The 23,377-nt window shown below is 42.4% G+C and overlaps 1 protein-coding gene across 1 annotated transcript; it reads right to left on the bottom strand.

Moving 5' to 3' along the window:
- Positions 1 to 7,004: 7,004 nt before the first annotated feature.
- Positions 7,005 to 20,988, bottom strand: MPHOSPH10 (M-phase phosphoprotein 10). The gene is made up of 11 exons (XM_075897714.2): positions 20,831 to 20,988; positions 18,163 to 18,826; positions 17,091 to 17,242; positions 16,445 to 16,625; positions 15,454 to 15,595; positions 14,047 to 14,114; positions 12,995 to 13,132; positions 11,354 to 11,464; positions 11,018 to 11,125; positions 9,823 to 10,053; positions 7,005 to 7,463 (listed from the first exon to the last, which is right to left on the bottom strand). Exons 1-11 carry the CDS (start codon positions 20,908 to 20,910, stop codon positions 7,323 to 7,325), a joined length of 2,016 nt encoding a protein of 671 aa, XP_075753829.1. The 5' UTR covers positions 20,911 to 20,988; the 3' UTR covers positions 7,005 to 7,322.
- Positions 20,989 to 23,377: the final 2,389 nt, after the last annotated feature.

Raw genomic sequence — 23,377 nt, 5'->3', positions numbered from 1 at the left:
TAAAGATGCAGACATAAGTCCTTTATGTAAGCTGTTAACAATAATTTTGCTATCCTGGTTTTGCCTGAGACTGAACTAATGCACTAGCTTTTATTACTTGCACTGTGACAAATTTTCCAAACATCTCTTTGGAGATACACAATGTATCTGAAGTTACTTGAAAAAAATATTTAGTCCTCAACAACTAATTAATCTTTTTATTTTAGATACTTAAAAATGGTATATTGTCATTGGCAAAATCAGTTTAATACTACAAGTATCTCAATCTGATGAAATATATTCAGGATAATTCAGAATTTCTTTGGGAACTCTTAAAGGATAATTAGGGCATTCTGCAATGGGAGAATGAAAATTCAGGATTATCATTTCCTACCATTTAACCTGCTTCAAGTTTAAACTGATTTCTAAATTGATTTAAAACAGTGAGGCTATGTCTACACTGGCAGGATCTTGCACCATGAGTATGCAAATGAGCCTATGCGTGGAATATCATAGAACCATAGAGCTGGAAGAGACCTTAGAAGGCCATCAAGTCCAGCCCCCTGCCAAAGGCAGGACTAATCCCAATTAAATCAACCCAGCCAGGGCTTTGTCAAGCCGAGACTTAAGCACCTCTAGGGATGGAGGCTCCACTACTTCCCTAGGTAACCCATTCCAGTGCTTCACCACCCTCCTAGTGAAATCGTTTTTCCTAATATCCAACCTAGACCTCTCCCACCACAACTTGAGACCATTGTTCCTTGTTGTGCCATCCATCACTATTGTGAACAGCCTTTCTCCAGCCTCTTTGGAACCTCCCTTAAGGAAGGTGAAGGCTGCTATCAAATCTCCCCTCACTCTTCGCTTCTGCAGACTAAATAGACCCAACTCCCTAAGCTTCTCCTCGTAGGTGATATACTCCAGCGCCCTCATCATTTTGGTTGCCCTCCACTGGACCCTCTCCAATGCATCCACATCCTTCCTGTAATTGGGGGCCCAGACCTGGACACAATACTCCAGATTGTGGCCTCACCAGAGCCGAGTAAAGAGAAATAATCACATCTCTGGATCAACTGGCAATGCTCCTCTTAATGCAACCTAATATGCCATTAGAATTCTTGGCTACAAGGGCACACTGTTGACTCATGTCCAGCTTATCCACTGTAATCACCAGGTCCTTTTCTGCAGAACTGCTACTTAGCCAGTTGGTCCCCAGCCTGTAACAATGCTTGGGATTTTTCCGTCCCAAGTGCAGGACTCTACACTTGTCCTTGTTGATCCTCAACAGATTTCTTGTGGCCCAATCCTCCAATTTGTCTAAGTCAGTCTGGACTCTATCCCTGCCCTCCAGCATATCTACCTGTCCCCCTAGCCTAGTGTCACCCGCAAACTTACTGAGGGTGCAATCCATCCCCTCATCAAGGTCATTAATAAAGATGTTGAACAAAACTGGTCCAAGAACCGAACTTTGGGGCACTCCGCTAGAAACCGACCACCATCCTGACATCGAGACGCTGATCACTACCTGCTGGGCCCGACCTTCCAGCCAGCTTTCTATCCATCTTACCGTCCATTTATCCAATCCACATTCCCGTAACTTGCTGGCAAGAATATTGTGGGAGACCATATCAAAAGCCTTGCTAAAGTCAAGGTATATCACATCCACTGACTTCCCCATATCCATAGAGCCAGTTACCTCATCATAGAAGCTTATCAGATTGATCAGGTATGACTTGCCCTTCATGAATCCATGTTGACTATTCTTGATCACCTTCCCCTCTTCCAAATGCTTCAAAATGGATTCCTTGAGGATCCCTTCCATGATTTTTCCAGGGACTGACGTAAGACTGACCGGCCTGTGGGTCGTCCTTCTTCCCTTTCTTAAGGATGGGCACTACATTTGCCTTTTTCCAATTATCCGGGATCTCTCCCAATGTCCACGACTTTTCAAAGATAATGTCCAAAGGCTTCTCAATGACATTTGCCAACTCCCTCAGTACTCTTGGATGTATTAAGTCCGGACCCATGGAAGAAAAACTTCATTTTGTTTACTTTAAACCTACTGCCTATTAATTTCATTTGGTGACCCCATGTTCTTATATTGTGGGAATAAGTAAATAATTTCCCCTTATTCACTTTTTCCACACCAGTCATGATTTTATAGACCTCTATCATATACCCCCTAAGTCTCTTCTTTTCTAATCTTTTCTTATTGCCGAGCCTCATTTGCATATCGAATGAGCTGCCATTTGTTAGGGAGCACAGTATCTTAGAACACTCTCTCCCACCTTACAGTGGGAGTCTATATTAAGCCACCTTTAGATTTCTTCTGACCAGCAGGACAATAATGTTCAATTCTAAAAAGGATACTCTCATTATCTACTAAGCTCCAAAGAACAAAATTAAGAATTTCATATTCATAAAGTAAAGGAACTTTGTTAGAAATATTTTAAAAAGGTTTAGAACAGGCTTCCAAGGAAGACTTTAGAATCCTCCTCATTAGAGGTAGTTAAGAGTAAGTTAGATACATATCTGTGAGGAATAGTGTAGGTTTACTTGGGCTTCCCTCAGCTCAGGAGTTTGAATTAGATGACCTTTCAAGATCCTGTCCAATTCATTACATCTGTGATTTTATGTAACAAGTAAAAGGCAGCAAGAGGTACTTTTGGGCCTTTGCTTTGAGTGCACTTCATGAATTCATGCTTGAGATGAAGCGATACAATTTATTTTAAATCACACATACAGTGATATAGAAGTAAGTTTTAATCTTCCTCCAAATACAAGCAAATTAAATCATATAATACCTCAGTAGATAAGGTTATAAGAACGATGATCATAGCTAAAAGGTTAAATTTTATGGGGACAGAAATAACCTAAGACTTCAAATTCAGGGGCACTTGAACATTTTTTCTAAAAAACAAAAAATCCAAATACAAGTTGGTAGCATTTAAAATGATGCTACACCCTATCCCTGGGGTTGGCAACCTATGGCTTGCAAGCCAAATATGGTTCACTAGGGAGTCAAATATGGCTCTCTTGCAGCTTCAGCTCAGCCTCCCCTTTGCTACCCTCTCGCCCCTGCAGCAGGGAGCCCCCTGCTCCAGCCTCACAGACCCCCCACAACAATGAAGCAACAGCACCGGTTTCCTTGCAGTGGGGGGGCAAGAAAGCAAGCCGTGAAGTTCCCCGCCGATTTAGCTCGCGGGGAAGTGAAGCCAGAAATAGCTAGATGCACTGCCACTTCCCTTCCTCGGGCTGGGGGAAGAGCCTCAGAGGGAAGAACTAATTGGAGGCTTTCCCCTTTGCTCCCGTTGGCCAGATTCTAGCCAATGGGAGCAGCGGGAGGCCATGCCTGAAAGCAGCACAAAAGCAAGTGGCCCCTCCTGCGCTGAGACCCTGCACCCGCAGCCTTCTTGCTCACCCCCTCCACTGAGACTCCGTAACCTCAGCCCTCTCACTCACCACCCTACTGAGACCCCAAACTCCCAACCTACACACTCACCGCCTGTCACGTTATTGAATTTTAAAGATCATTGCTGCACCCATGGGGGGGGAGGTGTTTGCCCCAAAAGTCGGTACAAAGGGGGCCACGTGAGTCGTCACATGAAAGCTTATGTTCTACTGAGTCTGTATATGCTATTCATGTACTTGTATACTATCCGTATGTAGAGTTGTAAATATGTACTCTGTGTTTGTTGGAAAATTCTCTGAGACAGAGCAATGGGCAAAGAATGTTCAGCCAGTGGCTATGCTAATTAGCAAAGAGACAATGAATCTCTAGGTGCCAATACACACCTGAGGAATGTGACGGATACCTGCAAACCAGCTAGGGCATAATGGCTGCGAGCATGTGAAACAGATAGGTCGCTCGACTACGTGACCTGCTCTGGCCAGGAAGATGCCAGGAGAGGTATGTAAGTCATGTGACACCCTCCATCTGGTCTTGAGTTCAGCTCCTGATCCCAGATGCAACCTTGCAGGGAACAGCGAGCCAGGAAGAACCGTGGACCGATCCTGACATAGGATGTACACCAGAGACTTAACATATCAGTTGTAACATCTCTGCTAAGAGCCTGCATTGAGAACTTGGTGATTTGATGCATGTAATGTATTCTCCTTAACAACCTTACTCTCATGCTTTTCTTTCTTTTAGTAATCAACCTTTAGATTTTAGAATCTAAAGGATTGGCTCAGCATGGACTTGTGGATAAGATCCAGATTGTAAATTGACTGGGACTTGTGGCTGGTTTCTTGGGACCAGAAGAACCCGTTTGGGGTAGGTGAGATTGGGTTCTAAAAGCCCTCACCTGTGTGTTAGGCCTGGGGCTGTTTGGGGCACAGGAAGAGCTGGGGTTTCAGAGGGGTTTTGCTTGTGAGGCTTCTGGCTGGCCAGATTGGCAGCTGAAGTGCTCGGTGTGACTGATTTGTGGTCTATTTGGGAAGGTCTCCAGTCTGGGGCTGTAAGGAGCCCCGAGTTTGAGCAATTCACCTTGAGTGGATGCCTCAGCTGTGCCCAGCCTCGGTCAGGACCATCACACCGCCCTGCCGAGACCCCACACCAGACACCCTGCCCCCAGCCTGCTCCAGCATCCTATATCCCACCCAGACCTTGCACCCTCACCCTCTCCTGCACCCCCATCCCTATCCCACTCACTGGCAGCCCTATCCTGCACCTTTAACCCCTCATTTTGGCTCCACCCCAGAGTCTAGGAGGGCCCACAAAATCCACTAACCCTGGAACCCCAGAAGAGTTAATCTGGCCTGAGACCTTAAACCTCAGTCCTCCCTGACCTTCCCTCCACCATGGGGCTGGAGCACCAGGGGAAATGAGTTGTTTCAATTGGGAGCCACATCAGTGAGGGTTGGGGATTTTTTGAGGGGGTTTTTGGCTTCTCAGTTTTGTGGTCCCTGATTGATTTTTCTGTGGGTCAGTGGTCCCCAACCCCCAAAAAGTTCCCCATCCCTGCCATAAATAAAGATAACGTTGAAAAATTTTGTGTTGGATAGAACGGTGGCCACAGTGACATAACATTCCTGCACACATTCCAAATCCCAACCCTGAGCCCATCATGCATTTGAACCCATTACCCTGAGCCCCACATACCCCATCCCCAAACTCCTGCACCCCACATCCCCAGCCTCCTGCCATAAAATAGAGAGAAGTCAGCTTGACTGCATGCATAAAACTGGATTTGACCAGTTATGATGTAAACTTCCAAGAAATGTGCAAAAAGATGCAGCAGCCGAAGTCCCATTAAATAAAGTCTATGTTTCATATGCTATTATTAATCACGTCAATTATCGATCATTTTAAATTATTTTCAGTCATAAAGACCATCTTTAGACAGGGTTACAACACACACATAACTGAATAATAAAGCCCATCCATGACCAAGTCTGAGAATGCCTAAAGCCAATGTTTTACTAAATTACTAGGGGGCTGCCCCCCATGCTTGCTGCGCTCGCCAGCCCCACTCTGTCCACTGTGCCACAGGAGGTCCAGCACCAGCCCTTCCTGTGGCCAGATAGGGACTGGACCACAGAGACTGCCCCAGGAATGGGACCAGGGACAAGACACTGTGACCAGATGGGGGCTGGGCCCTGATTGAGGCCTTGTTGACCAGGCTTCATTTTAAATCAAGTCAAATATTATGTCCAACAAAAAGGGTTTCAACACTGTCTTCATTTATGGCAGGGGCGGGGAACCTTTTTTGGGTCAGGAGCCACTGACCCCCAGAAAAATCAATTGGGGACCACACAAGAAAGAAAAAAAGCCCCTCCCAAAACCCGCAGCCCTCACCTGAAACACCTCCGTCCTCTGGTGCTCCAGCCCCATGGTTGGGGCAGTGATGACTGAGGTGCAAAGCCTCAGGCCAGATTAACTCTTCTGGAGTCCCAGGGTTAGTGGATTTTGTGGGCACACTTAGGCTCTGGGGTGTGGCCAAAAATGTGGGGTCAGTCTGTGGGACAGGGCTGCTATTGAGTGGGATAGGGATGGGGATACAAGATCTGGTTAAGAGGTGGGATACAGGAGGGGGTGAGGGTGCAGCAGCAGGCTGGGAGTAAGGTGTCTGGCTGCTCAAAATTAGTGGCTAGGCAATCCGTCTTGATCCCCTTCTCTAGCATAAAATTTCCTTCTGGAAGGAGGCAGGAGCAAGGAAGGTTGAAGGAGCTCGCCAACCCCCTCTCTCTGGCTGCTACGCACACCAAACTTCCCTTCCCCGTAACCAGCCTGCTCCTTGCACCCTTCCCTTTAGCCTCATATCCTACCACCAGCCTGCAGAGACAGGAGTGGGGGAGGAGGGAGAGAGGAAGCTGCGTGGCTCCTGCCTCCTTAGAACACCGGTGGGGAGGGGGCTGGGGTGAAAGGCTATGCAGCTTCTGCCTCCCTGGAGCACTGGGAGGGGGCGCGTAGCGTGTGGAAGGCCGCACAGCTCCTGCCTTCCCAGAGCACTGGAGGGGGGTGGGGGGAGAGAAGAGGAGAAGGCCGCATGACTTCCACCTTCTCGGAGCGCTGAGGGACAGCCGAATGGCTTCCGCCTCCCCAGAGCACCACACGGGTAAATGAGAGGCTGCGCAGCTAAGGGTGGAGGTGGGCAACAGGACGCAGAGTGACGTGATGGCATCACTCTGTCGTCCTGCAGGAAACAACTTTATATAGAGAGATTAAACTTCTCTTTCCCCACTTTTTTCTGTGTACATGGAGAGAGAAAAAATGAAATAATTTGGAGACCAATACAGTAAAACTTCAGAGTTACCAACAGAGTTACTAACTGGCTGGTCAAACACCAATCTCAAAAGTTTTATGTAAATCTCAAAAAAAAAAAAAAAAAAAGTTTAAAAGCCAGATTTACAATGCGTGGAAGTTGTTTGTGCTTCTTTCATTTAAATCAAAGTGGTTAAAATCAGCAATTCTCTTCTGCACAGTAAAATGTCAAAGTCGAATTAAGTCAATGTTCTGTTGTAAACTTTTGAAAGAACCATAACCTTTTGTTCAGTTACAAACAACCTTCATTCCCAAGGTATTCATAACTCAAGGTTTTACTATAAATAAAATATTATACTGTATTTTCACAGATGTGCTGTGTTATCTGCCTATTGTTTGAGACTTTTCTTTTAGAGGAAGAAGAAAGACTGGATTCCTAACAGAAAAAAAAAAGCAGAAGGCTGAAAGAAGAGCATGAACAGTCCACATTTTCAACACCTGCAGCAGGAAGGACATTCAATGGAACTTCAACTTACAGAAGAGTTTCAAGCACTATATAAAATAAAAGCTACATTTCAAAATGCAAATTAGAAATATTTACTTCAATATATACAAGGTACAGGACATATAAAATGTATTATAATTTAAGTTTTTTAACAGAAATTTTTTGCTGTGTCTTCTGTATTTTCTTTGTACCTTTAATTTGCATTTTCACTTGATCTTGTAATTGAGAAAAGAATGCTTGAGATGATTTTAAAGCCTTGTCTTTACCTTCATCCTGTCAATAGAAAAAGTGTTTATAATAAAGGACGAGCTAGCAAATGTTCCAATGGACTAATGCAACAACATAATTACAAGCTAGTTAAAACCTTTTTATTTTAAATATACTTTATCAATAATGTTACTGATAACTGATTTGCAGACAGCTGCTATGCAATCCTGGTTTTTTACCACACTGTAACTTCAAAAGACTAAGGGATTTATTCCTTCTTCATACCCATGCTTAACACGTTTTAATAAGAAATATACATACAAATCCAGAATTGAATACTTGGATATTACCAGTAGGAACGTCAAATCCAATTTAATTGGTTAAATGTGCTGTTTAACCAGTTAGCCAATTAAAGCAGGGGTGGAGGCAGCCTCTGCCTGTGACATGTGCCCAGGTCTGCCACGGACAGAGGCTGCTCCGGATGGCTGGAGCAACCCCCATCTGTGGCTGGCCCCGCAGCAATGGAGCAGCCCCCTGCCTATGGTGGCTGGGAGGGAAGTTGCTCCACCGATTAACCTTTCACAAGCCTAATTATCAGTCCCTTCTAGAGAAATGTAGATTTTTGCTTTATTTTTGTAAAAGTGCAAATGTTTTAGATGTGTTAAAGAAAACTACTTTCGATAGCCTCTTTCACTGTTTTAAAAACCTTAAATATTAAGAATGAATGTTCCCTTGTACGTGGTAAACCCCTAAAAAACTACAGATTTTACTATATTCTAGATACAGGATCAATATTTAGAGGTTATAAAGAAATCCCACACAAGCAGCACTTGTTCTTGTAACATCTGATGTTTTTGTTTGAATTTAAAGTAGCATTCTGAACTATATCTATAAAGCTTGGGAGGAACTAGCTAGGGTCTGATTTTCAAAATGCTTATGCATGCCAGTAATTCCATTGAGTTTGACAGGACTACTCACTAGGGATGTTAACGTGGATCTGTGAACACAGTTATATGCACCACTCCCTCTCCGCTGCCTCTTTATCAGAGGCGCTGGAGGGAGTGGAAGAGGCAGGAGCCAGTGCAGAGGCAGCAGCATGTGGGGGCAAGGACAGGCGGGGAGCTGGTACACACAGGAGGCCAGATTTCAAGCTGTCTCCCTCGTGTACCGGCTCTCACAGAGTCGCCTGTCTCCTGCTTTGCTGTCTCTGTATCAGATGCCATAGCCAGGTGGGGGAAGGGAGAGGGGGAAAGAGGGTGGCAGGCAGGAGTCTGTGCTTAAGAAGGAGCTGGTTTTTCAACCACCTCCCCATAAGCACTAGCTCCTGCCTGACCCGTGTTTAAACATGTAACTGCTAAAAAATTCAGTGGTGACTTGTTTACACAAATAAATGTATTTAAATGTCCCTACTACAGGGGGTCCTCGCACTAAATCCAAGATACGTTCCAAAAAATTTGGACGTATAGCGAAACAACTTAAATCGGGGATTTTTTTTCCCGTGGATGACTTCCATTTAAGCAAATTGGGAGGAGTGTTTCGCACAACTTATAGTGGGGAATGGGAGGACTTACAATGCATCAGTTCCTACACACGTCAACGACTTTAGTGTGGAACGGATGTATACCAGGGCGACTTATAGCGGGGGCCCCTTGTACTCACATTCATAAAATAAGCCCATGTGCAATTTTTTCCAAAATTGCAACTCAGATTGTGAACTTCAAAATAAAGTGCACCAAATATAAATAGTACCTTCCATTTATACTTTAAAGATTAAATTCCAGAATAACTCTTGTACAGTTCAGGTTTTTTGGATCCACAGATTAAGCTATTTGCACATACTAATGGAAAGGGGAAGATGATTATGAAATATGAGTTTATTCAAAGTAAAAAAAAAAAAAATCTATAGGACAAATAACATAAAATATAACACTGTAAATATCAATAAACATAACTGTCCAAACTGCTCTTTGTTTTGAAATTATATTTTGACACCTTGGGCCACATTTTCTGTCAAGGAAGTGCTCAGCCCAGGCAAGAATAAAAAGGCATCCTTTGCTGTCTACAAGTACTAGTGGTTGATATTCACAGGGCTAGTCCCTGGCACAGGTTAAAATAAACTGAACATCCCCAAGAATCACTACAGAATCTCGAGTTTACCAAGTTCAAGAATGCCCCCCTTCCCCAAAAAGCTAATGAGCTGGCTGTGGAGGAAGAATGATGGTGTAGGAGCTCTGTGATAGCACATGCTATTTGGGTGTAGGGTTGCTTTACACTGGGGTGAGAACAGGACAGGACAAAGCAGCTGGTATGCAGCCCTGCACTGAGGACTTTCATTTTTTAAAATGTTTTAAATGACAAGACAGGAAACCAATACCCAATTACTAAATATTTGAAATGTACAGTAGACAACATAAGACAGTCTTACCTTGAGCAAAGTTGTTTTGCCTTCTTTGGTGAGCTTTTTTAACTTTGCTGCAGCAGCTTGTTTGCTGAGTTGTGTCTCTTTTCCTGGTTTTGTTTTTTCCAGGAGTTTTTGACGCTGCTGCTTTTCCCTTAGCTTCATACGTCTACGAAGCTTCTTCTTTCTTCGTTCTCGTTTTTTGTCTGTGGTGGTTTTTTCTGTGTCTGTTTTCACATCTCCAGCTTTACTCTTTTCCTAAAGAGACATAACTATGTAACTTTGGATCCAAAAGTACTATCTAAGCTAGTGACAAGTATAAACAGAATGACTACTATTGCTGTACATCTCATTTACTAGCCTGCAGAAATAGCACTATTCATCTTATATACAAAGTAGTTTTTGTGTTTATTTCATCTCTCCTCTATCCAATCTTTCTGTAGCTAAATATGAGTTAGTGAAACAGAGTAACCCAAATAGTACAATTCACTCATACTAGCTGTGTAAATTAAAACTTCCTACATTGCGTCTACACAGCACACTAAACTCAAAATAAGATGTGCAATTTGCGCTACCAAATTGCTTATCTTATTTCGAAATAGTTTATTTTTAAATTTGATGAATCTAAACAGCACCAAATTTCAAAATAACGTGTTATTTCGAGATATCCCTTAACCCTCATGGAAAGGGTTACCGGGATACCTAAAGAATGCGCCTGTTATTTTGAAAAATATTTTGAAATAATGGGCGGCTTGTGTAGACACAAGGTAGCTATTTCAGGATACCTCTGGAATCCCAAAATAGCCGTGCAGCGTAGACATACCCCCTATAGTTTATGCATGTATATTTTTTTCTCCTATGCTCCCTTAACATTTCCCTATATATACACACCCATATAAAAATATAAAACAGACAAAGGAGTCACTGACTAAAGCTAAAGATAGGGTAATGAAGATTATGCACGGTACATTCCTTAACAATAAAGAGTATTAGATAGTCAAACAGTGAACAGTAGGGTAGTTTTCAAAAACAGAATAAAACTATTCTGGAAAGGAAGCTTTCCATTTCCAGCATGTGGCGAGGAAGGCACCCAAACTTAGTTAAGCCAAGCTAGCTTCTCCAAACGTCAGTATGCTGGAAATCCTTAAGTCACAAAAATGTCTCCCAGCTCTCCCTTCTGAGGGTGCAGGGTACTCTCATTGTGGAGCTCTAGATTTCTTACCTTGACCTCCTCAGGAGCCAAGAGAGCTGCATCACTAACACTAACTGGTGCTACTTCCTCCATAATTATAGCTGGAAGATTTGAGACGATTTTAACTTCTGGCACGGGCTAGAAAGAAAGAACAACACCATTCATGTATATTAATATGTCATAGCAATATATTACTAACTGAATTTAGTCACACTAGTTACATTCCCATTTATATTAAGGCTGATTATAATGTGTTTCTGAAATACTTCCACTACAATTATTTGTTAAGTATCCCTCATCTTACTGCCTATTTTCCAAACATTTTATTGTACGGAGTTTAAAAATTGTGAAAACTAAGAGACTCACAGGCTTAGGCATAAAGTGGAAGTTGGAAAGAGCGTCCAGTTTTAGGAAAAGTGAGTCCATCATTTTCTGAATTTCGACATGTTCAGGATTTTCTTCCTCTTCAGTTTTTTGCTGTGTTAATAATAAATAACAATAATAATAAATAGCAACAACAACATTTATAGCAACATCTCTTAGTGGAACTTGCATATAAAGATACTAGAACACTTTACATTATATCTCAATGCTGCAGTATGCAGATTATATCATTTTTTGCAGATGGTAGAGTCCTACACAGATACAAAATTTCTATCTGCATCCAGTCCACAAACATGGCCCATGGATATAAACTGGACAGCCATGGATTTGATCTATAGATAGGTACATTAAACCATAGAGGGTTAAAATGATCCTCAATATGTCAACAGCTTATGGGAAGATTTCCAAATAGAAGTGTGAATCGGGCACCCCATTTCCACTGAAAGTCAAGGGGAAGTAAGTACCTAACTCTTACTCATGCGTTGAAAAAAACAAAAAAAACAACCCCCCTCCCAAAAAAAACCCCCTCTCTCAGACTCAAAACACCATGAGTCTCACCAGGAGCATAGAGTCTCATAAGACTCAGTGGATTTAATTCTGACATGGTGTTTCACATTGGTAAGTGGTTGTGTAACTCAAATATCATCTGAAGTTGGCTAAAGAAGGGGAAATTAAGGAATCTTAGGCTCCTATTAAAGATGTGGTAAAGAAAATTAAAACATAGGGGGCTTGTCTACACTGGCCCCTTTTCCGAAAGGGGCATGTTAATTTCACAGGTCGTAATAGGGAAATCCGCGGGGGATTTAAATATCCCCCGCGGCATTTAAATAAAAATGTCCGCCGCTTTTTTCCGGCTTTTAGAAAAGCCGGAAAAGAGCGTCTACACTGGCCCCGATCCTCCGGAAAAAGCGCCCTTTTCTGGAGGATCTTATTCCTACTTCAGAGTAGGAATAAGATCCTCCAGAAAAGGGCGCTTTTTCCGGAGGATCGGGGCCAGTGTAGACGCTCTTTTCCGGCTTTTCTAAAAGCCGGAAAAAAGCGGCGGACATTTTTATTTAAATCCCCCGCGGATTTCCCTATTACGACCTGTGAAATTAACATGCCCCTTTCGGAAAAGGGGCCAGTGTAGACGTAGCCACTGTGTATAAGACCAAGTCTGATATTTACTGAAATCTTAATATTTTTAATATATTTAAAGGATTTGCATTATCTGTGAACTCAAAGGATTCAGACAAATAATTATTCTAATGATACTGAGGCGGCTTAATTATAATAGAACAATTATATCAATATGAATTACACAAAAAAGGGACTAATAACAGTAATTTCCTCTTATGAACATTTTTTAAAGCAATCCCTGTTCTAGAATGTAAACTCTATTATTTGTCATGCCACATTTTAAGACAACGATCCATTCTTGAAAGTATTTGTGCAAATTGAACAGTAAACATGGAATGTGAAGTATCAGTTCACTGGCCTGGTTGTACTGAATGAGCACTTCAGGATTTTCCAATACTCATGGCAGTTCAGCATTTAAAAATAAAAACTTTCATGAAGTCATTGTTTGATTTCTGCAACCAACAGCAATGGCTTAGTATGTGCATGTCCATTATCATAACTTACACGGTTGAGGGCCAAATATTCTTGCTCATAGATTTCAGCAAGACTCAACTTGCTCTTCTCATGATCCAGAGTTAGACGTTTCTTGTATTCAAAGGCATCCTCTTTTGGTTTTTCTTTACGTACTACATCATCCCAAGCCTAAGACAAACCCAGAAAACAGTTAAGATGCAATTGCATCAAATAAGCTTCAACAGAAGACCATATTTATATATCACATGTATCAGATATCTCATTTGTTGTTTCCATGAGGATATTAACTTGGTTTTCCAAAACTGCACTAACCTAATAGCAGGGGCAATTTCTTATACAAAGGGAGCTACCTTTTGCCATAACTTTGGCAATTACTAACTCTAATAGCTCCATATGATAGCAAAGATTGTGTTTTCTAAAGAATTTCATTTAGTCCAGAAAAAAAAAATCCACCCCGTTAAACAAGACTGAAGCACAGACATCTTCACACACTCGCCAGTCTTTTTTTTTAGTGCACAGAAACAACCAAAAATAGTATACTAATTAACAATCAAGAATAAAATTTTGAAAGTACTTTTTAATATAAATTATAAACAGCAATATGGCTTTCAGTGCAATTAAATATTTATATTATACTATACTTATTTACCCACAGAATCTATTTAATATACTCTGAAAAAAATATTCTTGGTCAATATTGAGAAGAGATAATTAAATAGAGATTTGCATTTCCGTTATAGAAATTCCATCTGCAAATCCCCAAAGTAGTCCTTTTATAGTTGAACCTGTAAACTGTGAGGGTAATTTTAATTCATTCTTTAATTGAGAAATGTCGGAGCACCCAAAGCATAAAGAATGGAGTTATTAAGATTCTAATCTATTTCTTCTGGAAACGTTCAGGAGACAAACGGATACCTAAAAAAACTTAAGGGGCCTTAAACTCATGCTTGGAATTTATTCCTGTGTCCTCAAAACTCCAAGTCAATGCAAGTACATTTCAATTCATTCCTGTGCCAGCTATGTTTTGTTGAAATATTCAAGCTTCCAAATAAAGCAAAGAGGTGAAGTTAAGTCATTTTAACCTGATCTTTTATCCTCTGTTTGATAATATCTTCAAGCTGAAAGGTGGTTTCCTCTGTGATAACAGGAGCTAAAAGGGCACGAAAACAGCAAGTTTAAATATTCAGAAACTTAATCATTCATTAAATGAAAAAGAGATTAAGTTTTGGAGATATTATTTTAACTTGCACTGAGCTTGTTCTATAAACAAAAACAAAAAACTGACAAATGTTAGAAAAATATATAGTATTTTTACCAGCAAGTTAAGGGAATGTGGATTGGATAAATGGACAGTAAGATAGATAGAAAACTGGCTGGAAGGTCGAGCCCAGCGGGTAGTGATCAATGGCTCGATGTCAGGATGGCGGTCGGTTTCTAGCAGAGTGTTCCAAGGTTCGGTTCTGGGACCGGTTTTGTTCAACATCTCTATTAATGACCTGGATGATGAATTGCACCCTCAGCAAGTTTGCGGATGACACTAAGCTAGGGGGAGAGGTAGATAAGATGGAAGGCAGGGAAAGAGTCCAGAGTGACTTAGACAAATTGGAGGATTGGGCCACAAGAAATCTGATGAGGTTCAACAAGGACAAGTGTAGAGTCCTGCACTTGGGACGGAAGAATCCCAAGCATTGTTACAGGCTGGGGACCAACTGGCTAAGTAGCAGTTCTGTAGAAAAGGACCTGAGGATTACAACGGATGAGAAGCTGGACATGAGTCAGCAGTGTGCCTTTGATAGCAGCCTTCAACTTCCTTAAGGGAGGTTCCAAAGAGGCTGGAGAAAGGCTGTTCTCAGTAGTGATGGATGGCAGAACAAGGAACAATGGTCTCAAGTTGCGGTGGGAGAGGTCCAGGTTGGATATTAGGAAAAACTATTTCACTAGGAGGGTGGTAAGGCACTGGAATGGGTTACGTAGGGAAGTAGTGGAGTCTCCATCCCTAGAGGTGTTTAAGTCTCGGCTTGACAAAGCCCTGGCTGGGTTGATTTAATTGGGATTGGTCCTGCCTTGGGCAGGGGGCTGGATTTGATGGCCTTCTGAGGTCTCTTCCAGCTCTATGGTTCTATGATTTTAGAGAGGCGTGTTGGCCTGGAATGAAGATGGACTAGATAAGCTTACTATCTTATTTTCCCAGGAAAGAATGCATAGTGTGAAATGCTGAGAAAAATAACAAAGTTGTGTTTGCCCGATAAATAAGTGAATCATACACAATGGATTATTCTCATTTAATAAAGCGTCCTCTGAAAGTTAACAAATGGGTGAGAGAATAAAATGTTTATAGCAGAAAATATAGCCTTAAAATATTCAATCCCAGTTTGGGCAATGTTTGGCAAACTTATAAGCATGGTGGGGGGAAGATAGGAGAAAAGCAGACAGCAGTTGTGTACCACCCTCATCAGTAAAACAACCAAATTATTTAGCATAATATTTACCCATTCTGACTGCATGGTCAAAGAGCAAAGATTCCTCCAAAAGGCTGTTTTCAGGTCGTTTTTGCCCAGTCACTTCTCCTGTAAGCTGCCAAGGTTTTTCGTCCAACAACTCTTTTTCTAGAGATTTAATTTTTTCATTCATCTGAAAGATAAAATTTCCTAAAAGTTACACACGTTTAGCAACAACCAAATGTAAATCAAGGTAGAGAGAAGAATACGAATAATTATTCCATGTACTTCTAAAATTCTTTGCACACCTTTTGCCTGATCTTTCTGTAAATATTCTACTACTGCAGCATTTCTCAAACTGTGGGTCGCAAAGAGCGGCGGAAGGCAGCCGCTGGCAAGCCGCACAGTGGGGCAGGGGCTGCAGGACTCCAGGAGTGTGGCTCAGCTGCAGGAGGAGGCAAGGCGGTGGGAGAGTGAGGCCGGCGCCGGAGCAGATGCGCAAGGGGGCAGCAGGGCATGGTTGCCGGGCAACCGAACACTTCCCCAGCTGGCAGCGGGCTGAGGGATTGGGTCGGGGCAGAGGACCCGGAGGTAAATAAGGGCACATGGGGGTCAGAGGAAGAGGCAGAGAGGAACGGAACCAAACCAAACCACACGGCTGCGGAGCAAAAAAGAGGCACAGAGGAGAAAGAGACGGAGGGAGGAGCCTGCAGGGGGGAAGGGTGTTGAAGACCGCAAATGCCGTGAAGCAACCCCAGGAGGGCAAGAAGTCTGGTGAGAATGGGGGAGGAAGCGACCCAGGGCAGTGAGAGTGGGGGAGGGGGGGTCACACAAATTCATTTAGCATTTTAGGGGGTCATGGTATCACAAAGTTTGTGAACCCCTGTACTACTGAATGATATTTTCTTCTACAATTTTTCTAATGCTTTCATTACAATGAAATACAATGAACTTATTAATAACACACCTGTCTTTGGCTCAAGTTTTAGTGGAAAACTTCAAAACAGTTGCTCACAAAGGGGCACTAGAACATCTCAGTTACCTTTTCCTGCCTTTTCTCAAAAGAAGATTTTATTCCAATGGAATCAGTTCTCTTCTCATTTGGTGTGTCTGTATCAACTTCGTCTCCACTGTCTTCAGGTAAGTTAAAAGTAACTTTTTTAGAGACTTCTTTAGGTATCTCATTCTGCTCCATTACTTCCATTTCATTATTTTCCTCAATCCTATAAACATAAAAATGCTGTAATATAAATGGTTATAATACATTTTCAGAGAATCCCCAGAATTTTTACTTTGCTTTCTTTAAGACCTAACATAATTCTGAAAGTAGGCTTTTGGATGATCTCCTACATATCTAATGAAGATATGTCGCCCCAATTGAGAAAAGAATAGTCATTAGACTTGTTGCCCTGTGGGATTTGACTAAATGAATTATGTATTGCTTCAGTCAAAAAGTAGTTAATTAACATGCTGAACTGACATTACAGAAAGCCAAAAGCACATGAACATAATGAAATATTTGCTACAAGTTTTAAAAAGGCCGCGCCTTCCTTAATATAATAGAAATCTCTTTGGCAGAGAGTACTATTTTATTTTCTGTTTAAGAGATAATGTTACCTTACCAGTGACAATTCAAATAACTGGGCAGATACTACAGAACAGTTACAAATCATTCCAAGTGTACATACTCATCAAAAATGCTGCCTTCTTCATCCTCCTCTTCCAGGTCATGTTCCTCTTCATCACCCTGATCATTTTCGCTTTCATTAACTAAGGCATCATCGGCATCAATGGGGTCAAAGAAATCTTTATATTTCAAATTTCTGGAACTTTTAACTGGCTGGGGGGGGGGGGAGAAAATAAGAGATTACCCTGTGAAAGTACAAGTGAACAAGAATCTTTTATAACCATGAGGGCCATGTTATATATACGTACTGTATGAGATTTGCAAAGAGAATTCAGTGAACCTCAACTGGTAGAAAGTGGCCTTCATACAAGTGAGACATTTTAATGTCGTCAATAAATAGTCAATTCTATTTTAATTTGCTTAGAGACCAAGATCTGGAAAAGCAGTGGATGTGCTGTCAACAACTTTGACTTTATTTACTAAGCTGTGGGGGGTAGCTCATAAATCCCCTGACAGCATCACACATGGCTCTCATGTGCATCAATTTATCACTGCCAGAAACATTTTATTTTTCTTTTATCACATTTCAAATAAGATACTGAAAGAACAGAACTGTCACAAGCAATGAAGAAAGCCTGAAAATAATGTTCAAGCCAAAATACAGCAGCTCAGGTTAATTTACAGCCTTATAAAACCCTGCCCTCCCGCAAAAGAGATCTACAAACCGAGACCTATCCAAAGATAAGTACACTCTTCTGCATAGGGACTGTTTATTTGATCCCACATATTTATGATAACAAGTTAATAGAGCCAGATTTTTACATCCAGAAGGTATCATTATTTTGTAGTCTGAACTCCTGCATAATACAGGCTATGTAATTTCACCTAGTAATTCCTGCTTTGAGCCAATAATTTGTCTTTTGGCATATGATCTTGAGCTTAAGGTTTTAAGTAACGAGAACCCACCAAATCCTTGTTAAATTGTTTCAATGATTCATTATACTTTTTTAAAAAGCCTACCTTTACTTTCCAATTTAAACTGCAATTTCAATTTCTTATCAGTTTTTTTAAGCTAATTTAAATCATACCGGCTTGTGAAAAATGTTTCTAATTCTGGATACATATATCTTTACCTCGATTTTATCTTTTCCAGATTCTTCTTCATCCTCATCAGAAAGAATATCTTCAAAATAATCAATCTCATCCTCCTCTTCATCATCATCATCCACCTTCTTCTTGCCTTCTTCCTTCTCTACATCTTCCAAAAAGGCTTCCATCTCAGCCAGTCTGAAAAATTTATCATCTACTATGGACTTTTCACTTGATTTTTTCAAGATTGGCTTCTTCAACTTTTGAACCTGTTGCTCTAGCTCATCAATATCAAAGTCAACATCTGAATCGTCATCACTACATATCTGCCTTTTCCTTGATCTGGATTTACATTGCTTTTCTTCAGCCTCACTTTTATGTTCAATAGAGGCAGGTTCTGTTTCCATGCAATTTTTCTGTTCCATTTGTTTATCACTGCTAGAGTCTGCCTCAAAGTCCTCTTCTTCTTGGGCTGGGAAAATGTAGAGATCTTTGTCTTTAACATCTCTATCAACAGCTTTCTTGAAGTAGTCTAAAACTGAATTATTCTGTAGCTCTATTTGTTGCCAGATCTGTTCTTCATCAAAGTTTTCTACCACCAGTTCTTTTAGAGGACTTCCGCAAACTAGTTTTGTCCCTTGAGCTTTATGCAAATCATAAAGAGTCTTTGTCAATGAACTGAAGTCTGCAGCCAGTCCATCTTGCACACTGATAAAAAAAATTAAGCATTTCATTGCACATAAAGATAGCAAACTGAACAAATTCAGATGTCAATTAGAAAGGGATCTGAGGGATCAAATGCATTTCTACCCTCTTCTGTGCTGCTGCTGACCAACAACCCTGAAGGAAGCATAGAAGAGTGACAAGACTGTGACCCCCTAAAACAGGGGTGTCCAAACTTTTTTCAAAGAGGGCCAGATTTGATGAAGTGAACATGCGTGAGGGCCGACCATTTGCCTGACATTCTTTGAACCATTAAAATTAAATGCAAATTAACTATTTTATGCAAAGTTTATTGTAAACGGCATACTTTTCATTTCGTCACATGGATGACAAATCTAAACAGTGTTAAATCACTCTGCCTTTCATATCTGAGGCCAGATGAAAAAAAAAAATCCAGGAAGCTGAAATATATGTCAGGAACATTGTAAAGTACATTACATATTATTGGTAAAAGGTTGTCTGTCAACTTTTAAGTTCAAAAAATATGAACAGGAACATAACACCAAGTATACATGTTGTGTCCAAATATATTTATAACTGATTTAGACCAACTGACATTAACTGAGATTTTACAATGTATTCATCTCAATACATATGGATTCGTTGGGGGCCATAAAAGATAGATATTGCCAAATTACCCGGGGGGCCGTCTTAAACCGGAACACGGGCCGCAATTGGCCCGCGGGCCGGACTTTGGACATGCCTGCCCTAAAATAACCCTGTGACCCCTCCCCTACAGCTCCTTTTGGGTCATTACTAGGAATGTAAGTTAAGCAGTTCTAGTTAACCAGTGGGAGCTGAAAAAGCTCTCCACTCACTGCGGACAGTCATGCCCCAGCTTAGTGGGAGCAGCCCATCTGCAGTGGGACTGAGTATGCCTGTGGCAGGAGAGAAGAGGCACTCCAGCCTGGCCCCACCTATTCCCTCTTTAATTGCTTAACTGGTTAACCAATTAAACAGGATTTTATGTCCCTATTTAAGATTCCCAATCTGAGAAATGCTGGTCTCCCCTCTTGAAATCCGTATAGTGTAAAAACACACGAAGAAGTAAATTTCAGGGTGGGAGACCCCAGATTTCACAACCCATAAAGCATTTGTCATGACTCTGAATTCGGTAGGGTTCTTCGCATAGGATAAAACCTAACGTCTCCAATTCTGCAACCAGAGTGCTGGCTAGAATTCAGACATGCTCCAAATCTTACTCAAAGCTAATTCTCAAAAATCATGATATTAAAGAGATTTTTAAAATTATTTCTTATTTCCAAAAGTTTACATTATATTCAGGTCACATTTTCAAGCTCTCACCTGCAACCATGAGTGCCAAAGATTTCTAGCAAAATGCAGGACTATGTAGCACTTTAAAGACTAACAAGATGGTTTATTAGATGATGAGCTTTCGTGGGCCAGACCCACTTCCTCAGATCAAATAGTGGAAGAAAGTAGTCACAACCATATATACCAAAGGATACAATTTAAAAAAATGAACACATATGAAAGCTCATCATCTAATAAACCATCTTGTTAGTCTTTCAAGTGCTACATTGTCCTGCATTTTGCTTCAGCTACCCCAGACTAACACGGCTCCATTTCTATCACTATTCTGCATCAAAGATTTCTACTTTTTATTCCCCCATCACACAAATCCAGGACCCAGGTTTTCAGAAAGGCATCAAGCAGTGGAAGCCGAGTGAGAACACTGGATGTGTCACAGGGCACCCTTGGATTGTACCCCCTTGCTCTGCATCTGTACAGCGCCTGGCACAGCGGGGCCGGTCTCAGGCTGCAGCCACAGCGCCTCAGAAACACAAGCGCGGTAATCACCAGACTGGCTGCATCCCCCCAGGCAAGAGACCGGGTGCTCGCCTGGCGAAAACCCGGGGGGGGGGGGCGGCGTTACCCGGGAAGCCAGCGGGGGGGGTCATGACTGAAGGGAGCGAGGGGGCAGGGGGGTGTCGGAGCCGCGGCAGCCGCCCGCGCGGGGAGTTTCACCTGAGGAAGCGCTCCGGCCGGCCCGCGGCCGCTCCCAGCACCTTCAGGCACCGCTCCAGCCGCCGGCGGGACGTCGCCATCTTCAGCCGCTCTCCTCGGCCACCGCGTGGGGGGGAGGGGTCACACCCGGGCTCCGGCGAGCACGGCCGCTTACCCGCTCCCGCCAGCAACGCGGGCCGTGGCAGAAAGGTTCCGCCTCGCGAGCGTTCCGCCTAGGGAGGCTCCCTGCCAGGGCCGCACTCCCGAAAGGGGAGAGGCTCCAAAGTCCCGGGGACTCGCTCACACCAGCCCAGGACACTCGTGCGCCCAGAGGCGAGGCGCTGGGTCCCACACGGATAGCCCTGACCCTGCACCGCTCCCCCCCCAACTAGGCCATCGCTGCCCCTGCCTAGCTCCTGGCCCCCAAGCCACCCCCCAAAACTCAGCTCGCTTGCTGGTGTCTCTGCAGAGAGTCCCGAGAAAGTCCCCACAGGAGGCTGTTCAAACTTAGAGACATGGTGTTACTAGCCAGTCGTCTGGCATAGCGGCCGCAAGGTTATTGTCACCATTGATTTTGAAAATGATGGTGGGGAGAGAAACCCTGGGAATCACGGATGGTTGTGCCCCCTGAGTGTGTAGCTAGTCTACTGTCTTTGTCCGCTTTCTTTCTACATGGTCTACTTTCTCCCCCTCCAAAGGATGACTTGCTTTTGAGAATGAAACTGAACATCCAACAGAGAGAGCTGGAAGAGGAGGATTTGGTGAAATACTTAGAGTGTAGATGATGTCTTGACATGTCTCTCAAGCACATCTTCTCTCCTACTATCCATCGCCCTGTTATCCATGCATTAACTCATTTTCTCACACATCCATATCCTCATCTCTCTCTAGAACCTATATCTCACGTAGTCCCTCATCTCTGATCTTGCTCCCTTCCACAGATATCCATTCCTACTATTACAACTCCCTGCTTACAACTACCCCAAGACACTCTGTCTTTTATCTCTATTTATCCCATCATTAAATTCCCCAACTGCCTCCCCAAACCCTCTTCCCCAGGAATCCCACTCCTCCATCTTCCACATACAAGTATGCTTATCCAGAATTCACTCAAAGCCCACCTTTGCATGGAATTCTCCCCCCCCCCTTCCTTCCCACTTCTCCATTTTAATTTTTATTATTTCTATAGTTAACTTTTGGAAGAGGCATTATAACTTTTGTCCAATTATTTTGACAATTGGATTCTGTTAGGGCAAGCCTTTTAATTTGTATTAGTTTAATTTAATCTTCTGAGAGTGGATGATGGGGACAGAAATATTGAGTGTGGACTTTACAGTGATGTCACTATAATGCACTTAAAGTACAGGACATTGCTACTATTATTTTAACCATTTTAATACTGTTGGGGTCACTGGACATGATCCTAGGTAACTCGGGGGAGTGGAAGATCACAAGAATCGATGAAGTGCCCCCGCTCTAAGCCCAAGCACCCTAAAAGCATCCCCTTTTCCGCCACTTCCCCCCCCGCAGGCATAACATTTCTCTGGCTCGCTAATAGCTGGGAACAGCAAGACAGACCTTGAGGCTGCCTAGTTACTATCAGTGGTATAGAAGAAGAATTCAGATGTGTGTCTGTAGAGGGGAGGAGGAGGATGTTCCAGCGTGAGAATCTTGCTACAGTTCACTATTTTCCTGCACGTAAACAACCTGGGTATATAAGGAGGAAAAACTGCTTCCGTTGGTGTGCTTGATCTGAGATGTCTAGTCTCCTGGCACCTATTTGAGCGTTCAAATAAACTTTTTTTGCTTCTCCACACCGGTGTGTTTATTGGAGTGCGCACACCCGGCACCGAACCCAACTGTTGCCTCCCTCGGGCACCATGTGCCGGCAACAGTTCTATACCTCATTTTTTCTTTTTACCTCCTTGATTGCTCACTGTACTAAAGCAAAACTTTCCTATTCTCTGTCCTTTCCCATAGTCTCACCAGTGATTGTGTAAGAGCCCTCTCCACTGTAGTTCCCATCTGTTGGAACAGTTGCCAAGTAGACCTCTGTCATTGATTCTCTATGCTTTTTAAATCTTCTCTTAAACAAAATAATTCCTCCCTTAGTCTACAGGTCTTGAATAGAACCTTTTTTGTTTATTTACCATACTATATCTTTCTATCAACATTCCCTGGATTGTATACAGTGTACTGCCTGCACATGAGTTTATCCAGTCAGGATTTGCACAACCTTCCATTAAAAGGGGATGACAGGAATGCAAACTAATTTTGCAGTATTTTAGGGATGCATTTATATAGTGTCTTCCAAACCAGGTGTAAATTCTGATCCTCTATCATTTGCTAGCATGAATAATCCCATTGATTTAAATGGGAGTACTTGTGCAAATAAAGATGTCTAACAGGAGGCCCTAAAATGGTATATTGTATCATTGTTTTCTTCTTGTTTTCTCCTTTTGGATGACTTTATTACTATCCTAGATCTGGGAAGTTAGCACTGGACACATTTTCTAAATATGGTAACAGTACAGTCATCTTACCGTGCGGTTTTGTCTCTGTGACCTA

This window comes from Pelodiscus sinensis, chromosome 14 (genome assembly GCF_052426305.1).
Source record: "Pelodiscus sinensis isolate ZL-2025 chromosome 14, ASM5242630v1, whole genome shotgun sequence".
In the NCBI taxonomy this organism is placed as follows: Eukaryota; Metazoa; Chordata; order Testudines; family Trionychidae; genus Pelodiscus; species Pelodiscus sinensis.
The sequence above is the reverse complement of the archived record's forward strand: the minus strand, read 5'-3'. Positions and strand labels throughout refer to the sequence as shown.